Source organism: Cherax quadricarinatus, chromosome 6 (genome assembly GCF_038502225.1).
Source record: "Cherax quadricarinatus isolate ZL_2023a chromosome 6, ASM3850222v1, whole genome shotgun sequence".
In the NCBI taxonomy this organism is placed as follows: domain Eukaryota; kingdom Metazoa; phylum Arthropoda; class Malacostraca; order Decapoda; family Parastacidae; genus Cherax; species Cherax quadricarinatus.
Genome location: NC_091297.1, coordinates 69,487,518 through 69,505,887, shown reverse-complemented (window position 1 = coordinate 69,505,887; position 18,370 = coordinate 69,487,518). Strand labels below are relative to the sequence as shown.

The following is an 18,370-nucleotide window of genomic DNA, read 5'->3' as shown; positions in this document are numbered from 1 at the left end:
ACTTTGGTCATATAGAGTATAGTCACTATTAATGGGATGAATTGTAAGTTAGTGGGATGAATTGTAAGTTAGTGGGATGAATTGTAAGTTAGTGGGATGAATTGTAAAGGACCTGCCTAGTATGGGCCAACAGGCCTGCTGCAGTGTTCCTCCTTTCTTATGTTCTTATGTTCTTATGTTCTTATAAACATAATGAAATTGATATTGTCTATGTGTTGTGCTAGAATGAGCTAAAGTACAACTAGGTATAAACTAATACTATAAAAAACAAACAAATTACAAGTGGCACCAGACTAACTCTTGTAATTGCATTAAGGTCTAATATAATGAATTTATTGTTGTCTATGTATTGAGCTAGAATGAGCTAAAGTACAACTAGGTGTAAACTTATAATATAAAAATACAAATTAAAATGGTACTTACAATTGCACTAGGGTCTGGTATAGGTTGTTAACAAGAACAATTGCACTAGGGTCTGATATAGGATGTTAACAAGAACAATTGCACTAGGGTCTGATATAGGTTGTTAACAAGAACAATTGCACTAGGGTCTGATATAGGTTGTTAACAAGAACAATTGCACTAGGGTCTGATATAGGCTGTTAACAAGAACAATTGCACTAGGGTCTGATATAGGCTGTTAACAAGAACAATTGCACTAGGGTCTGATATAGGTTGTTAACAAGAACAATTGCACTAGGGTCTGATATAGGTTGTTAACAAGAACAATTGCACTAGGGTCTGATATAGGTTGTTAACAAGAACAATTGCACTAGGGTCTGATATAGGCTGTTAACAAGAACAATTGCACTAGGGTCTGATATAGGTTGTTAACAAGAACAATTGCACTAGGGTCTGATATAGGTTGTTAACAAGAACAATTGCACTAGGGTCTGATATAGGCTGTTAACAAGAACAATTGCACTAGGGTCTGATATAGGCTGTTAACAAGAACAATTGCACTAGGGTCTGATATAGGTTGTTAACAAGAACAATTGCACTAGGGTCTGATATAGGTTGTTAACAAGAACAATTGCACTAGGGTCTGATATAGGCTGTTAACAAGAACAATTGCACTAGGGTCTGATATAGGTTGTTAACAAGAACAATTGCACTAGGGTCTGATATAGGCTGTTAACAAGAACAATTGCACTAGGGTCTGATATAGGTTGTTAACAAGAACAATTGCACTAGGGTCTGATATAGGCTGTTAACAAGAACAATTGCACTAGGGTCTGATATAGGTTGTTAACAAGAACAATTGCACTAGGGTCTGATATAGGCTGTTAACAAGAGCAATTGCACTAGGGTCTGATATAGGCTGTTAACAAGAACAATTGCACTAGGGTCTGATATAGGTTGTTAACAAGAACAATTGCACTAGGGTCTGATATAGGTTGTTAACAAGAACAATTGCACTAGGGTCTGATATAGGCTGTTAACAAGAACAATTGCACTAGGGTCTGATATAGGCTGTTAACAAGAACAATTGCACTAGGGTCTGATATAGGTTGTTAACAAGAACAATTGCACTAGGGTCTGATATAGGTTGTTAACAAGAACAATTGCACTAGGGTCTGATATAGGTTGTTAACAAGAACAATTGCACTAGGGTCTGATATAGGCTGTTAACAAGAACAATTGCACTAGGGTCTGATATAGGTTGTTAACAAGAACAATTGCACTAGGGTCTGATATAGGTTGTTAACAAGAACAATTGCACTAGGGTCTGATATAGGCTGTTAACAAGAACAATTGCACTAGGGTCTGATATAGGCTGTTAACAAGAACAATTGCACTAGGGTCTGATATAGGTTGTTAACAAGAACAATTGCACTAGGGTCTGATATAGGCTGTTAACAAGAACAATTGCACTAGGGTCTGATATAGGTTGTTAACAAGAACAATTGCACTAGGGTCTGATATAGGCTGTTAACAAGAACAATTGCACTAGGGTCTGATATAGGCTGTTAACAAGAACAATTGCACTAGGGTCTGATATAGGCTGTTAACAAGAACAATTGCACTAGGGTCTGATATAGGCTGTTAACAAGAACAATTGCACTAGGGTCTGATATAGGCTGTTAACAAGAACAATTGCACTAGGGTCTGATATAGGTTGTTAACAAGAACAATTGCACTAGGGTCTGATATAGGCTGTTAACAAGAACAATTGCACTAGGGTCTGATATAGGTTGTTAACAAGAACAATTGCACTAGGGTCTGATATAGGTTGTTAACAAGAACAATTGCACTAGGGTCTGATATAGGTTGTTAACAAGAACAATTGCACTAGGGTCTGATATAGGCTGTTAACAAGAACAATTGCACTAGGGTCTGATATAGGTTGTTAACAAGAACAATTGCACTAGGGTCTGATATAGGTTGTTAACAAGAACAATTGCACTAGGGTCTGATTTAGATATGAGAAATGTTGTGTCATCTAAAAACAGAATTGGTTTAAGTTCCTCGGAGACATTTGGTAGGTCACTGATATAACCGATCAGTAATAGTGGGTGGAGGATGTTACCCAGTGGTTCACTGTGTTGAGAACATGGGTTGATAAGTTAGTGTCATTGATGTTATTCTGACGTCTGTAAGACAGAACTTTATGTAAGTGAGAGCTAGCACTCAGATTCCATAATGGTTTAGTTTCAGCAGCAAGATGTTTGTCAATATTTGTTCTTGGATTAATAAAGAGGCCAGGTGGAAGTTCATTGACAGTCTTGCACTGTAATAATGTCGGTATAATTACCGAAAATATGTTAGGTAAAATGACGTATGTGCAGTTAATACGATATTTTTATTGTGGTAACGTTTCTCTCTCCAGGAACTTTGACAAAACAATATACTCCGCCATCACATAGTTGCTACTACTTTTGCCACACTCTTGCTACACTCCTACCACGTACTAGTATTACTACTACTATCTACAGCCTTGCGCCTCAGTCTAAAACCTATATATACCCTCTATATCCTTATATTGTTTGTAGCGGCTTGACAAAGCTTCTGGAGAGTGAAACGTTGCAACAATAAAAGTTTAGCATTACACAATACACAAATAACCCGCACATAGAAGAGAGGAGCTTACGACTTGGACCATTTACAAAGTTACACTAACGAGAAGTTCGAACGAACGAACAAGTTCAGGTATGATCCCAAATGGGGTGGGCGGGTAAGACGGGACAGACGAAGAGTAGCTCTGGAGAGGAGTGTTCTTAGTTGTAGAAATACAGCCAGGGCTTAACCCAGCCGTGAAGGCAATCGTGGGACAGACATTGAGAAGAGAAATTCAGGCTCTTCTGTTGGGACTCCGGTGTGGTGAGCGGGGAGGGCGGGACAGGCGAAGATTAGCGCTAGAGAGAAGTGTTGAACTGAGCTATGTCTTAACCCAAAAGCTAAGGCGAACGTGGGTCAGAGAATGGTACCTGTCAGAGAAGGTACCTCTCAGAGAATCCAAGGTTATTTGTAAATAGGGTTGGGAGCAGGATCATACAAGGAGTAGAAAAGGTTGTGTTGGTTTGTGGGTCTGCTAATGTCTTCGTCAAGGAGAGAGGTCCAGTAGTCATGTCATGTCTCAAGTTTGTCTATCTGTCTGTCACTGAGTGTCTTCCAGTACAGATTCAGCGCAGGGATGTCTAATTGGGCATGGAGAGACTCGCTTGTGGCGAAGTCCTCCCATCTGACATCAAGCACCCAGCGCAGCACCTTGTTCTGGACACGCTTCAGTTTAAGTAAGTTTGTTTTTGCTGCAAGAGAGAGGGCTAGAGGAGAGTGAGTTATCAGAAGACGTATTAGGGATTTGTAGAGGTGTAGTTTGGTGCATTGGGAGGCATGTTGCAGCTTGTAGAGGCCCGCAAGGGCCTTACTAGCTATTGCATGTCTTGAGTGAATGTGTCCGTGTAAGCGAAGAAGGTAATCAAGATTAGCGCCAAGTACAGTGACAGATTGTGTGATGGGGATGTAGGTGCGGGAACGAGAAGTAACGAACGAAAGTTCAGGTAAGATCCCAAATGGGATGAGCGGGGAAGACGGGACAGACGAAGAACAGTGCTGGAGAGGAGTGTTCTTAGTCGTAGAATTAGAGCCAGGGCTTAACCCAGCAGCGAGGCGATCGTGGGACAGATATTGAGAAGAGAAATTCAGGCTCTTCTGTTGGGACTCCGGTGGGGCGAGCGGGAAGGAAGGGACATGCGACGTTTAGAGCTAGAGAGGAGTGTAGAACTGAGCCATGTCTTAACCCAAAGGGTAAGGCGAACGTGGATCAGAGAATGGTACCTGTCAAAGAAGGTACCTCTCGGAGAATCCAAGGTTATTTGTAAATAGGGTTAGGAGCAGGATCATGCAAGGAGTAGAAAAGGTTGTGTTGGTTTGTGGGTCTGCGAATGTCTTCATCAAGGAGAGAGGTCCAGTAGTCATGTCGTGTCACGAGTTTGCCAATCTGTCTGTCACTGAGCGTCTTCCAGTACAGATTCAGCGCAGGGATGTCTAACTGGGCATGTAGAGACTCGCATGTGGCGAAGTCCTCCCATCTGACATCAAGCACCCAGCGCAGCGCCTTGTTCTGGACACGCTGCAGTTTAAGTAAGTTTGTTTTTGCTGCAAGAGAGAGGGCTAGAGGAAAGTAAGTTATCAGAGGACGTATAAGGGATTTGTAGAGGTGTAGTTTGGTGCGTTGAGAGGCATGTTTCAGCTTGTAGAGGCCCGCAAGGGCCTTACTAGCTAACGAGAAGTAGAGCAGTACGGGTATATATAGGCAGGAAGTGGTAGTAGTAGTAGTAGTAGTAGTAGTAGTAGTAGTAGTAGTAGTAGTAGTAGTAGTAGTAGTAGTAGTAGTAGTAGTAGTAGTAGTAGTGGTGGTGGTAGTAGTAGTGGCGGAGGTGGAAGGAAGTAGTGGTAGGGAAGAAAGAAGGAGGAGCCAGTCAAATACTAAGAAAGAGGAGCACTGCAAGGGAGCTAGGTGCCCACAGAGGGAAAGCAAGAACACAGAGGTGGGGGGGGGGGAATAATAAAATAAATAATGAAGGAACAGAAACACAAGGCAGAAGAAACAAAGACAAACCAGTAGACAAAAGGGAAAGAGGAAGGGGAAGAGGGAGAAGAAGAAAAAGGAGGAATCAGGTTAAGTCATGGGTGTTCTGAAGTTTGGAGCATTTTACAATGTAGTGGGAGAGGAAGGCATCTTCAGAGACGAAGCCAGGACTAAGATTAGCATTAATTGTATATGTCTTTTTACTTAACAGAAACTAGCATCTTTATGACAGCTCTTTCCTGTCCTGAAGACAAACTGTTATATACTTGCTTATATATTATCATTCCAAAGATTTTAGATAATAAGTTAAAAATCAGTCTCTGGTTGTTGATTTCAATTCGGTCTCAATCTTTCTTGATTAAGGTAACTTGTACTAGCTTAATAATGTTATGGGACGTTATTGTTTCAAGATATTTATTAAACAAAGTTACAATAACAGGTGATAACACTTTGGCAGATCTCTTATATTTAACCTGCTTCGTTTGTTAATGTATTTAATATCGAAATTAACCTTAGAGAATTCGTTGGTGACAGATAGACGAAGCTTTGTCACTAAGATAATTATTAACGTGAATAATAGATCTTAGAATCTTTTTTAGCAAGGTTAGTCTGTATAGTTGATAAGAAGTCTTTAAGTTTATTTACTTTATCTGCAGTCTGGCTGAGGAAGGGTTCGTTAGGTTTGGTCAGTTCAGTTTATTTGGTGTTAACAATATTATGTGAGCCCAGAAGTTCTTTGAAACTGTTGTCATAACACAGTTCTTTAGATTTCTATATGCATTCTAGGTAAATCTGACTGATCTGATTTCCCGGTGAGGAACATAAGCTCTATAGGCAGCTTACAAACCACTGAAACATCTCTTATTGTCAATACTCTATATTACTGACACGGAACTGTATTATCGTTGTGTTTCGCTGTGTTGCAGACTCAAACTATGTTCTCTTTTGTAGTAAGTTTAAGGTATTTGAGAAATATAATATCAGTGTTGTGACAAACTCACAGCCGGGGAGAAACAAGGCCAATCTAATGCCGAACAAATAAACTGAAGGATTGTAAATTAGGCTCACTAAACACAAGTCGTCTTCACCGCTTTATAAATAGATAGCAAAGGAAAATAGATAGCAAAGCTAATTTTTATGTATTTTTATTTTCATCATCACATCGTTCATATAAACAATGACACTCAAACATTCTTCCACTCAGCTCTACTACTTATGGCGCCAAACACACGATTTTTTTGGGAGGGATATTTCTGTTGTATATAATACAAAATAAAGCGTGCATTTCAGACTTATAAATATTGGGAGTTATACGCGAGTGTGAATGTATGAATATATATTTATAAATTTATAAATACCTTAGTTGATATCACATGAGAAGGAAATATATAATGCCTTGTTGATAATACTTCTCCTTGCTGATCCAGCCAGGAAGTAGTATTGAAGGAAAGTATGTAATGATTACTTGGAGAATGTTTGTAACGCAGGATGAATTGAAGAACGGCGTTTTTCAAGGGCTTAGTTGAAAGATAACCTTGAATGATAGTATAAATGACGGTTCATTGAAGAATTGCATATGAATGGTAGGTGAAGGATTTGTTAATGGACGTTGCAGGTGAATGAACGTAGTTGAGAATGTGCCGAGGGGTATGCAAGAAGGGCAATACCCAGAAGAGTTCAGAAAAAATGATGCCTTCACCTATTTCAAAAGCGTTAAGGAACTGGAGCGAGGCAACCATAGGATGAGTCTGAAAGATGACTCAAGTAATAAAATTAATTCTCAATAGAATTGGGAAATGTAATGTCCAAAATAAAGTTTTGAGATTCCTTCTAGTCTTAAGGCGATGTAATACAGGAGAAAGTCGGCTTTACTAGGCAGGTGAGTTTATATGTGAGATGAGGAGAAAAACAGTGTCCGAATACTAGATTGATCAGCTGAAGGAGTACCCGAGCGAGGAAGTCTTCAAGTAATCTTAAGCAAAGAGATTGAGACCATAATGTTTTGTGGACAAGATAATTTAAATATTCTTATCATGTTGGCTGGTTAAGATGGTGGACTCTCAGAATATTAGAAGTGAGAGGATTACATGATGAACTCTCTTGGAGTGGACTTGAGGGGTTTGGATAGTCAACTCCTGGAGTGGATGTGAAAGGATTTTTATGGTAAACTTTTGGAATTGATGTCAGAAAGGTAGAGTAGTTAGACTGCAGAAGAAAGAAATCACTTTTGACGCATTTGCTTTTGAAATATTAAAAAGTGAGATATGCATCCTGGTAGTGCAGGATATGATTTGGGAGGGATTCAACGGGAAGAAGATATATGGAGAGAAAGTGCTGTGGCAGAACGGGATTTGCCTATAACGAGGGGTTAGTGAACCCGGGAGGAAGGGCAGGAGAAGAGGCAGCGTTATTATTGTTGTAGGGAAGGGTTTTGATGGACGAAGATATCGACGACAGTAGCAGCTCGCTTGATCTTGTCGTGCTGCAGTTTGTTTGTGTCGTGGATCTGGTAGACGCGCTCCTCGGGGTCCTGACCGTACTCGAGGTCGAGGCCATTGATGTTACGAGGGTAGAACACCACTTGTCCGTCTTTTAGTGAGGGAGGATTTTCTAGGTAAATGTCATTGGGTTGACCGTCACCTCTGGGAGCCTTCGCCCTAAAGAAATCGTATATTATGATCAATAACAATACATGAACGAGAGCCTGACACAGTTTACTTGGCCGTCGCTCTAGCGACTGTTTAATTCACCTTAAACTAAACTCATATATGAAATGATAAAAACTGTCTGTACATCTAAGAATACGATTTTGTATAAATTTTGGAAGAGGTAATTCACTATAGAAGACGTTAAAGCTGACAAATTTATTATTCTTCTCGTAACCCAAAAGACAAAACTATTATTTTTTTCAAATAACTTACAATCCTTTGTTAAATAAATTACTCATCGTCTTTATTTTAGCAAGACAATTCATTTTTGAAACATAAACGAAGAATTATGAGACCAGTTACAGTGATTTTGTAAGGTGGTAAAGAGAAAAAGCAAGATGGACAGGGAGATGATTGTTAAGTATGATGTAGCTCAGAATACACTAATTAGTACATTGTTTCACCTACACGAGACTTTATCAGGTACACGATAAAGTCTCCTGTAGGTGAAACGACTCACTGATAAAGGTCTCCCTTTGTTGCACGGGGAAAACTGAAAGACTATAAAAACTCCAAAGGAATTTATAGAGGAAAATATGAAGAACTAAAATGATTAACTGGAAAATTTGAAGGCCTCTGGAATTAAGAGATCAGTGAAGCGCTGATATTATTTAGATTTTTGTAAGGCTTTTGATAAAGTACAGCACCTGAGACTGTTAAAGAAAGTGGCAGCTCATGGCATTGAGGGAAAAGTGCTGTCATGAATCGAGTCATGGCTCACCAATAGGAAGCAGAGAGTATGCTTAAATGGGGTTAAAACCGAGTTGGGATTTGTAACAAGTGGCGTTCCACAGGGATCAGTCTTAGGCCCGTTGTTGTTTATAATATATACCAACGTCCTGGATGAGGGAATTACTAGTGATATGAGCAAATTCGCCGATGACACGATGATAGGTGGGATAATTGATTGAAATGAAGATGTCACGAAACTTCAGGAGGATTTAGACAAACTCAATTCGGGGTCAGAAAAGTGGCAGATGCAGTTCAGTGTAGATAAATGCAAGGTTCTGAAGCTCGGGAGTGTCCATAACCTTAGTAATTATAAGTTAAATAACGTAGAACTTAGCCATACAGATTGCGAAAAGGACTTGGGGGTTATGGTAAGCAACAACCTTAAACCAAGACAGCAATGCCTAAGCGTACGTAATAAAGCAAACAGATTACTGGGATTTATGTCTAGAAGTGTAAGCAACAGAAGTCCAGCAGTTATAATACAGCTTTATGCATCATTAGTAAGGCCTCACCTAGATTACGCAGCTCAATTCGGGTCTCCATATTACAGAATGGATATAAATTTGTTGGAAAACATTCAGCGTATAATGGCTAAATGAATACATAACATTAGAAATCTTCCGTACAAAAGAAGATTAAAGATTTAAACTGGTTTAGAAAGACACGTAAGCAAACACGATGACATATTTATTAGAAAAAGTTTCGGTCCTGGGACCTTATATCCCCTTTGTTAATACCCATCTTCCACTTATACACTTCGATCATGTTTCCCCTCATCCTTCGCCTTACAAGTGAATGTAGTTTAAATCTTGATATAAACCTTGGTAATAAATACCGGCAAGTTGGTCTAGAAAGACACGTAAGCAAACACTATGACATATTTATTAGAAAGCGTTTCGGTCCTGAGACCTTGATCGCTTCTAACATACAGAGGTAGAAAGACTATATATAGGCGGAGAGTGTGGTATGAGTGACGCATGGTGACCTGAAAAATGCTATGTTGGGATGAGGACGGGTAGACGATGAGTTCATGTGATTCCTGTGTTGTTGGGTGTGTGATGCTTAGCCTGCTTAAGTATCATGTATGCTAATGGTGGTAGCTAAGCACCACCAACCCAACAACACAGGAATCACCTGAACTCATCGTCTACCCGTCCTCATCCCAACATGGCATTTTTCAGGTCACCATGTGTCACTCATACCACACTCTCCGCCTATATATAATGTCTTTCTACCTCTGTATGTTAGAAGCGATCAAGGTCTCAGGACCGAAACGTTTCCTAATAAATAAGTCTTCCTAGACCAACTTGCCGGTATTTATTACAAAGGTTTATACCAAGATTTAAACTACATTCACTTGTAAGGCGAAGGATGAGGCGAAACATGATCGAAGTGTATAAGTGGAAGATGGGTATTAACAAAGGGGATATAAATAAGGTTTTGAGGATATCCCTCCAAGAGAGAACCCGCAATAATGGATTCAAATTAGACAAATTTAGATTCCGAAAGGATATAGGAAAGTACTGGTTTGATAATAGAGTAACTGGTGAATGGAACAGTCTGCCTAGTAGGATTATCGAAGCTAAAACTTTGGGTATTTCAAATTTAGGCTGGATGATTATGTGAGTGAGAGAGGTTGGATTTGAATGGGACTTGCACCTGAGTAGCATTTATTCTGTTAGTAGGTTGGGTTTGTGAAGGACCTGCTTAGTATGGGACAACAAGCCTATTGCAGTGTTCCTCCTTTCTTACGGTCTTACGTTATCTATTTTCTGATGTGCTAGAAGATTACGATACTAATAAGAAATGAGTGCTATCTTTAATTAAAGGAAAAAGATTCCATACTTTTTGACCAAAAATGCACAATAACATACGCTTTAGTAAAAGCAAAACATAAATTTCTAAAGAAAGTAGGATAAAGGACGTGTAAATGAAGTTGTTAAAGGTTTCGAAATGATGTTATTAGAAAGGTGTACAATGAGCTGGAAGAGTCTATAAAGAGTCGAAAGAGTCTACAAGAAGATGAAATTGAGACACATGTGCAACATCTGGGTATCTTTATTGTAGACGTTTCGCCATCCAGTGGCTTTATCAATACAAATTCCAGGACATAACTTGAAGACAGGAGAACTATGTACAGAAGATGAGGTAAACAGTCCCTCAACCTAGGAGTAGGTGCGAAGAGCACCATAGTCAGTATTGTATACCATTCTTGTACGAGTCTACAAGAAGTTAGAATTGCCTGTACATTGCAGAGTCACTTGTTTGCACAGAACTGCTAAATGCCTCAAATGATGTAGTGGAAGTTTTAGCAGTAAAGGTCGAGAACCAAAACCTAGTCATTGTGGTAGTCTACAAGCCTCCGGATGCAACATCCCAGCAATTCCTGGAACAGCTGTTAAAAATTGACCACTGTCTGGAAAATCTTCCAGCTCCTGCACCCAACATCTTGCTCCTGGGGGATTTCAACTTAAGGCACCTAAAATGGAGGAATATAGCAAATAATATTGTTGCAGTAATAACACCAGGAGGCAGCTCTGATGAAAACTCACACTCACACGAGCTTTTAAATCTCTGCACAAAATTCAATTTAAACCAGCAAATAATAGAGCCTACTAGACTGGATAATACACTAAACCTCATCTTCACTAACAATGATGATCTGATAAGAAATGTCACCATATCAAAAACAATATACTCAGATCACAACATAATTGAGGTTCAGACATGTATGCATGGAGCCCCAGGCCGACATGAGGCAGCATTCACCAAATTCAACTTCAATAACAAAAACATAAAGTGGGACCAAGTAAACCAAGTCCTAACCGATATAAGCTGGGAAGATATACTAAGCAACACAGACCCCAACTTATGCCTAGAACAGATTAACTTGGTGGCACTCGATGTATGCACAAGGCTTATTCCTCTAAGAAAAAGGAGGAGCAGATGTAGAATAGAAAGAGACAGGCGCTCCCTTTACAGGCGACGGAAAAGAATAACAGAGCGGCTAAAAGAGGTCAATATATCTGAAATGCGTAGGGAGACACTGGTCAGAGAAATAGCAAGCATCGAACTTAAGCTAAAGGAATCTTATAGGAGTCAGGAATCGCGGGAAGAACTAAAAGCCATAAATGAAATCGAAAGAAACCCAAAGTATTTCTTTTCCTATGCCAAATCAAAGTCGAGAACAACGTCCAGTATTGGGCCCCTACTTAAACAAGATGGGTCCTACACAGATGACAGCAAGGAAATGAGTGAGCTACTCAAGTCCCAATATGACTCAGTTTTTAGCAAGCCGCTAACCAGACTGAGAGTCGAAGATCAAAATGAATTTTTTATGAGAGAGCCACAAAATTTGGTTAACACAAGCCTATCCGATGTTATCCTGACGCCAAATGACTTCGAACAGGCGATAAATGACATGCCCATGCACTCTGCCCCAGGGCCAGACTCGTGGAACTCCGTGTTCATCAAGAACTGCAAGAAGCCCCTATCACGAGCCTTTTCCATCCTATGGAGAGGGAGCATGGACACGGGGGTCGTCCCACAGTTACTAAAAACAAACAGACATAGCCCCACTACACAAAGGGGGCAGTAAAGCAACAGCAAAGAACTACAGACCGATAGCACTAACATCCCATATCATAAAAATCTTTGAGAGGGTCCTAAGAAGCAAGATCACCACCCATCTAAAAACCCATCAGTTACATAACCCAGGGCAACATGGGTTTAGAACAGGTCGCTTCTGTCTGTCTCAACTATTGGATCACTATGACAAGGTCCTAAATTCACTAGAAGACAAAAAGAATGCAAATGTAATATATACAGACTTTGCAAAAGCCTTCGACAAGTGTGGCCATGGCGTAATAGCGCACAAAATGCGTGCTAAAGGAATAACAGGAAAAGTCGGTCGATGGATCTATAATTTCCTCACTAACAGAACACAGAGAGTAGTCGTCAACAGAGTAAAGTCCGAGGCAGCTACGGTGAAAAGCTCTGTTCCACAAGGCACAGTACTCGCTTCCATCTTGTTCATCATCCTCATATCCGACATAGACAAGGATGTCAGCCACAGCACCGTGTCTTCCTTTGCAGATGACACCCGAATCTGCATGACAGTGTCTTCCATTGCAGACACTGCAAGGCTCCAGGCGGACATCAACCAAATCTTTCAGTGGGCTGCAGAAAACAATATGAAGTTCAACGATGAGAAATTTCAATTACTCAGATATGGTAAACACGAGGAAATTAAATCTTCATCAGAGTACAAAACAAATTCTGGCCACAAAATAGAGCGAAACACCAACGTCAAAGACCTGGGAGTGATCATGTCGGAGGATCTCACCTTCAAGGACCATAACATTGTATCAATCGCATCTGCTAGAAAAATGACAGGATGGATAATGAGAACCTTCAAAACTAGGGAGGCCAAGCCCATGATGACACTCTTCAGGTCACTTGTTCTATCTAGGCTGGAATATTGCTGCACACTAACAGCACCTTTCAAGGCAGGTGAAATTGCTGACCTAGATAATGTACAGAGAACCTTCACGGGGCGCATAACGGAGATAAAACACCCCAATTACTGGGAGCGCTTGAGGTTCCTAAACCTGTATTCCCTGGAACGCAGGCGGGAGAGATACATGATTATAAACACCTGGAAAATCCTAGAGGGACTAGTACCGAACTTGCACACGACAATCACTCACTACGAAAGCAAAAGACTTGGCAGACGATGCAACATCTCCCCAATGAAAAGCAGGGGTGTCACTAGCACGTTAAGAGACCATACAATAAGTGTCAGGGGCCCAAGATTGTTCAACTGCCTCCCAGCATACATAAGGGGGATTACCAACAGACCCCTGGCAGTCTTCAAGCTGGCACTGGACAAGCACCTAAAGTCGGTTCCTGACCAGCCGGGCTGTGGCTCGTACATTGATTTGCGTGCAGCCAGCAGCAACAGCCTGATTGATCAGGCTCTGATTCACCAGGAGGCCTGGTCACAGACCGGGCCGCGGGGGCGTTGACCCCCGGAACTCTCTCCAGGTAAACTCCAGGTACAGGCAGTTACAGTAGAGTGGTCACCAGGATGCTGGAAAGGTCTCCTGACATTGAAACGATCCATGAGGAGTCGGAATGGTACATGAGGGAATTCCTTGTAAATTGTTCCAGTTTCTGCTTCGAGTTAGAAGGATTTGCAGATAGAAGATTGAGACACTTATGCAACATATGGGAATCTTTATTGAGGAAACGTGTCGCCACACAGTGGCTTCATCAGTCCAGTACAAAGCAAAAAGGTGCAAGAAGAGGAGGAGTTTGAGGTAATCAGTCCCTCAGCCTGGATTCGATGTATTGGACTGATGAAGCCTCTGTGTGGCGAAACGTTTCCTCAGTGAAGATTCCCATATGTTGCATAAGTGTCTCAATCTTCAACTTGTCGGTTTTCAAAACCATTCATCACACATTTGCAGGTCATCGAAAGAGGCTGCAGGAAGCTGGAAGAGTCTTTAGGGAACTGGAAAAGTTTACAGGGGGCTGGAAAGTCTACCGGAAGTTGGACAGGGTGCTAGAAGGTCTGAAGGAAACTGGAAAGGAAAACCTTTCCATGAAACTGGAAAGGTTTACAGAGAGCTGAAAGGTCTAACGGGAGCTAGGAAGGTTTACAGGGAGCTGGAAAAGTCGACATGATGTCGAAAGGATCTTCAGGGAGTTGACAAGTCATTTGCGAAATGAACATCACCAAGGCAGCAGTGGACACAACCTGGGGAGTTAGGAGAACTCTGAGGGGATAAAATATAATACTGTAGGAAGGAGATGATAGGGTAGGAGGCTGCAGAGAGAGAGAGAGAGAGAGAGAGAGAGAGAGAGAGAGAGAGAGAGAGAGAGAGAGAGAGAGAGAGAGAGAGAGAGAGAGAGAGAGACTTAGATAACATACAATTAAGAAAGATGACGTACCTGACATTTTCACGAGGAATGTAGCCGTGGAAGGATAAGCTCTCTGCTCCGCTCTGCGCCTCCGTCAACTGGAGGACAACACTCGCGGAGCTCATTAGCAATACGACCTTCCACTGTGGTGCAGCACAGGAGCAGAAACAACACACATTATTAACAAAGACGAGCTTCCTGCTTCCAGTGTCATATTTTCCTATCATCCTTAACAAAACAGAGGGTATTAAAATGCATATAATTACTTTTAATTTCACTTATAGTCTCCAGGAGCACTAAATCTTGGAAGAACAAAAATTTATATTTAAGCAACTTTTTTTTTTTGAGCTAGGGAAAACTGTCACCACTGAGAGTATTGTGAAGGAAGTTTTCATGAGGAAAATAAATGGATTGAGATGCACCATAAGAATATTAAAATAAATATTCTTCACGATATCTTCATAAATTTCTGTTTCCGTGTGTGTGATATATCATCTTGAGATATCTGTTTTTCCTTACAACAACAAGTCCAATTCTGATGAACTAAATTTTTGACGATACCGTAGCTACTGATCCCATTGTGCAATACTTGACGACATCCCCACAGTGAAGCCTGGCCCCAGGACGGGCCGGGAGACAAGGAGAACTCTCGAAACTGATCATTGGTAAATCACAGGTAAAGCCCTAATGAGTTTCCCGGATAATTCTTACGGAGTTCATTATAAAAAAAATGGGAAAAATCTTCATCCGAAAAGGTTTAAGTGAGAAATGTTGCTCTCTTATATTTCCACAATCTGGGGCTCTGGTGGCTATAAACAATTGGGCAACATATCGGTATCTTTATTTTGGAAACGTTTCGCCAATCAGTATCTTCTTCAGTATAATGTAAAAAAAAAAAGTTGGAAGATGAGTAGTTGAGGTAATCAGTAAGCTCTTGCGTCACACGGCGAGGGTCTGGGTTCGATTCCCTGCCAGGGTAGAAACAATTGACGTGTTTCTTTACACCTGTTGTCTATGTTCACTCATCAGTTAGCCGACTGGTGTGGGTTGCATCCTGGGACAAAACTGACCTAATTTGCCCGAAACGCTCAGCATAACAAGCGGTTTTCTGTATAGTAGTATGTCATTGATGTCAGCTAGGACTGTATACCTTGTTATTGTACTTGTAGTAAATAAAAATATTATTATTATTATTATTATTATTATTATTATTATTATTATTATTATTATTACTATCATTACTATTATTAAATTTCATATAGAATAAGAGGAGATGAGGACTGAAGATGTATTTAATACTTATATTGTCAATTAAGTAATGCCAGGATGCCTCAGAGAATTATTAGGTACTCGGCGCGTTTATGTTGTTCATGTACTTGTAGTAATTAATATTATTATTATTATTATTATTATTATTATTATTATTATTCTTCTTTCAACATACCAGCCGTATCCCACCGAGGCGGGGTGGCCCAAAAGAAAAAACTAAAGTTTCTCTTTTTAAATTTAGTAATATATACAGGAGAAGGGGTTACTAGCCCCTTGCTCCCGGCATTTTAGTCGCCTCTTACAACACGCATGGCTTACGGAGGAAGAATTCTGTTCCACTTCCCCATGGAGATTATTATTATTATTATTATAATTATTATTATTATTATTATTATTATTATTATTATTATTATTATTACTATAATTATTATTACTATAATTATTATTATTACAACGTTGATCGATGACTTATGATGACCTCCAAGCAACAACAGTGAGGTATGAAGACCTCCAAGCAACAACAGTGAGGTATGAAGACCTCCAAGCAACAACAGTGAGGTATGAAGACCTCCAAGCAACAACAGTGAGGTATGAAGACCTCCAAGCAACAACAGTGAGGTATGAAGACCTCCAAGCAACAACAGTGAGGTATGAAGACCTCCAAGCAACAACAGTGAGGTATGAAGACCTCCAAGCAACAACAGTGAGGTATGAAGATCTCCAAGCAACAACAGTGAAGTATGAAGACCTCCAAGCAACAACAGTGAGGTATGAAGACCTCCAAGCAACAACAGTGAGGTATGAAGACCTCCAAGCAACAACAGTGAGGTATGAAGACCTCCAAGCAACAACAGTGAGGTATGAAGACCTCCAAGCAACAACAGTGAGGTATGAAGACCTCCAAGTAACAACAGTGAGGTATGAAGATCTCCAAGCAACAACAGTGAGGTATGAAGACCTCCAAGCAACAACAGTGAGGTATGAAGATCTCCAAGCAACAACAGTGAGGTATGAAGACCTCCAAGCAACAACAGTGAGGTATGAAGACCTCCAAGCAACAACAGTGAGGTATGAAGACCTCCAAGCAACAACAGTGAGGTATGAAGACCTCCAAGCAACAACAGTGAGGTATGAAGACCTCCAAGCAACAACAGTGAGGTATGAAGACCTCCAAGTAACAACAGTGAGGTATGAAGACCTCCAAGCAACAACAGTGAGGTATGAAGACCTCCAAGCAACAACAGTGAGGTATGAAGACCTCCAAGCAACAACAGTGAGGTATGAAGACCTCCAAGCAACAACAGTGAGGTATGAAGACCTCCAAGTAACAACAGTGAGGTATGAAGACCTCCAAGCAACAACAGTGAGGTATGAAGACCTCCAAGCAACAACAGTGAGGTATGAAGACCTCCAAGCAACAACAGTGAGGTATGAAGACCTCCAAGCAACAACAGTGAGGTATGAAGACCTCCAAGCAACAACAGTGAGGTATGAAGACCTCCAAGTAACAACAGTGAGGTATGAAGACCTCCAAGGAACAACAGTGAGGTATGAAGACCTCCAAGTAACAACAGTGAGGTATGAAGACCTCCAAGCAACAACAGTGAGGTATGAAGACCTCCAAGCAACAACAGTGAGGTATGAAGACCTCCAAGTAACAACAGTGAGGTATGAAGACCTCCAAGCAACAACAGTGAGGTATGAAGACCTCCAAGCAACAACAGTGAGGTATGAAGACCTCCAAGCAACAACAGTGAGGTATGAAGACCTCCAAGCAACAACAGTGAGGTATGAAGACCTCCAAGTAACAACAGTGAGGTATGAAGACCTCCAAGCAACAACAGTGAGGTATGAAGACCTCCAAGCAACAACAGTGAGGTATGAAGACCTCCAAGCAACAACAGTGAGGTATGAAGACCTCCAAGCAACAACAGTGAGGTATGAAGACCTCCAAGCAACAACAGTGAGGTATGAAGACCTCCAAGCAACAACAGTGAGGTATGAAGACCTCCAAGTAACAACAGTGAGGTATGAAGACCTCCAAGCAACAACAGTGAGGTATGAAGACCTCCAAGTAACAACAGTGAGGTATGAAGACCTCCAAGCAACAACAGTGAGGTATGAAGACCTCCAAGTAACAACAGTGAGGTATGAAGACCTCCAAGCAACAACAGTGAGGTATGAAGATCTCCAAGCAACAACAGTGAGGTATGAAGACCTCCAAGCAACAACAGTGAGGTATGAAGACCTCCAAGCAACAACAGTGAGGTATGAAGACCTCCAAGTAACAACAGTGAGGTATGAAGACCTCCAAGCAACAACAGTGTGGTATGAAGACCTCCAAGCAACAACAGTGAGGTATGAAGACCTCCAAGCAACAACAGTGAGGTATGAAGACCTCCAAGCAACAACAGTGAGGTATGAAGACCTCCAAGTAACAACAGTGAGGTATGAAGACCTCCAAGTAACAACAGTGAGGTATGAAGACCTCCGAGCAACAACAGTGAGGTATGAAGACCTCCAAGTAACAACAGTGAGGTATGAAGACCTCCAAGCAACAACAGTGAGGTATGAAGACCTCCAAGCAACAACAGTGATGTATGAAGTCCTCCAAGTAACAACAGTGAAGTATGAAGTCCTCCAAGCAACAACAGTGAGGTATGATGACCTCCAAGCAACAACAGTGAGGTATGAAGTCCTCCAA

General features: G+C 40.9%; 1 protein-coding gene across 2 annotated transcripts in view; it reads right to left on the bottom strand.

The window, feature by feature from the left end:
- Positions 1-6,678: 6,678 nt before the first annotated feature.
- The window catches only part of LOC128692970 (uncharacterized), a 164,378-nt gene continuing 152,686 nt past the window's right edge, over positions 6,679-18,370 (bottom strand). Inside the window, exons 1-2 of one of the 2 annotated variants that reach the window (XM_053782374.2) lie at positions 14,428-15,037; positions 6,679-7,689 (exon numbers count right to left, since the gene is read on the bottom strand). In XM_053782374.2, coding sequence (XP_053638349.2) covers positions 7,443-7,689; positions 14,428-14,624 — 444 coding nt within the window. In that variant the 5' untranslated portion in view covers positions 14,625-15,037 and the 3' untranslated portion in view covers positions 6,679-7,442. Of the gene's footprint in view, positions 7,690-14,427; positions 15,038-18,370 lie in introns of those variants that run through there. The other variant, XM_070081917.1, reaches the window with a different exon arrangement.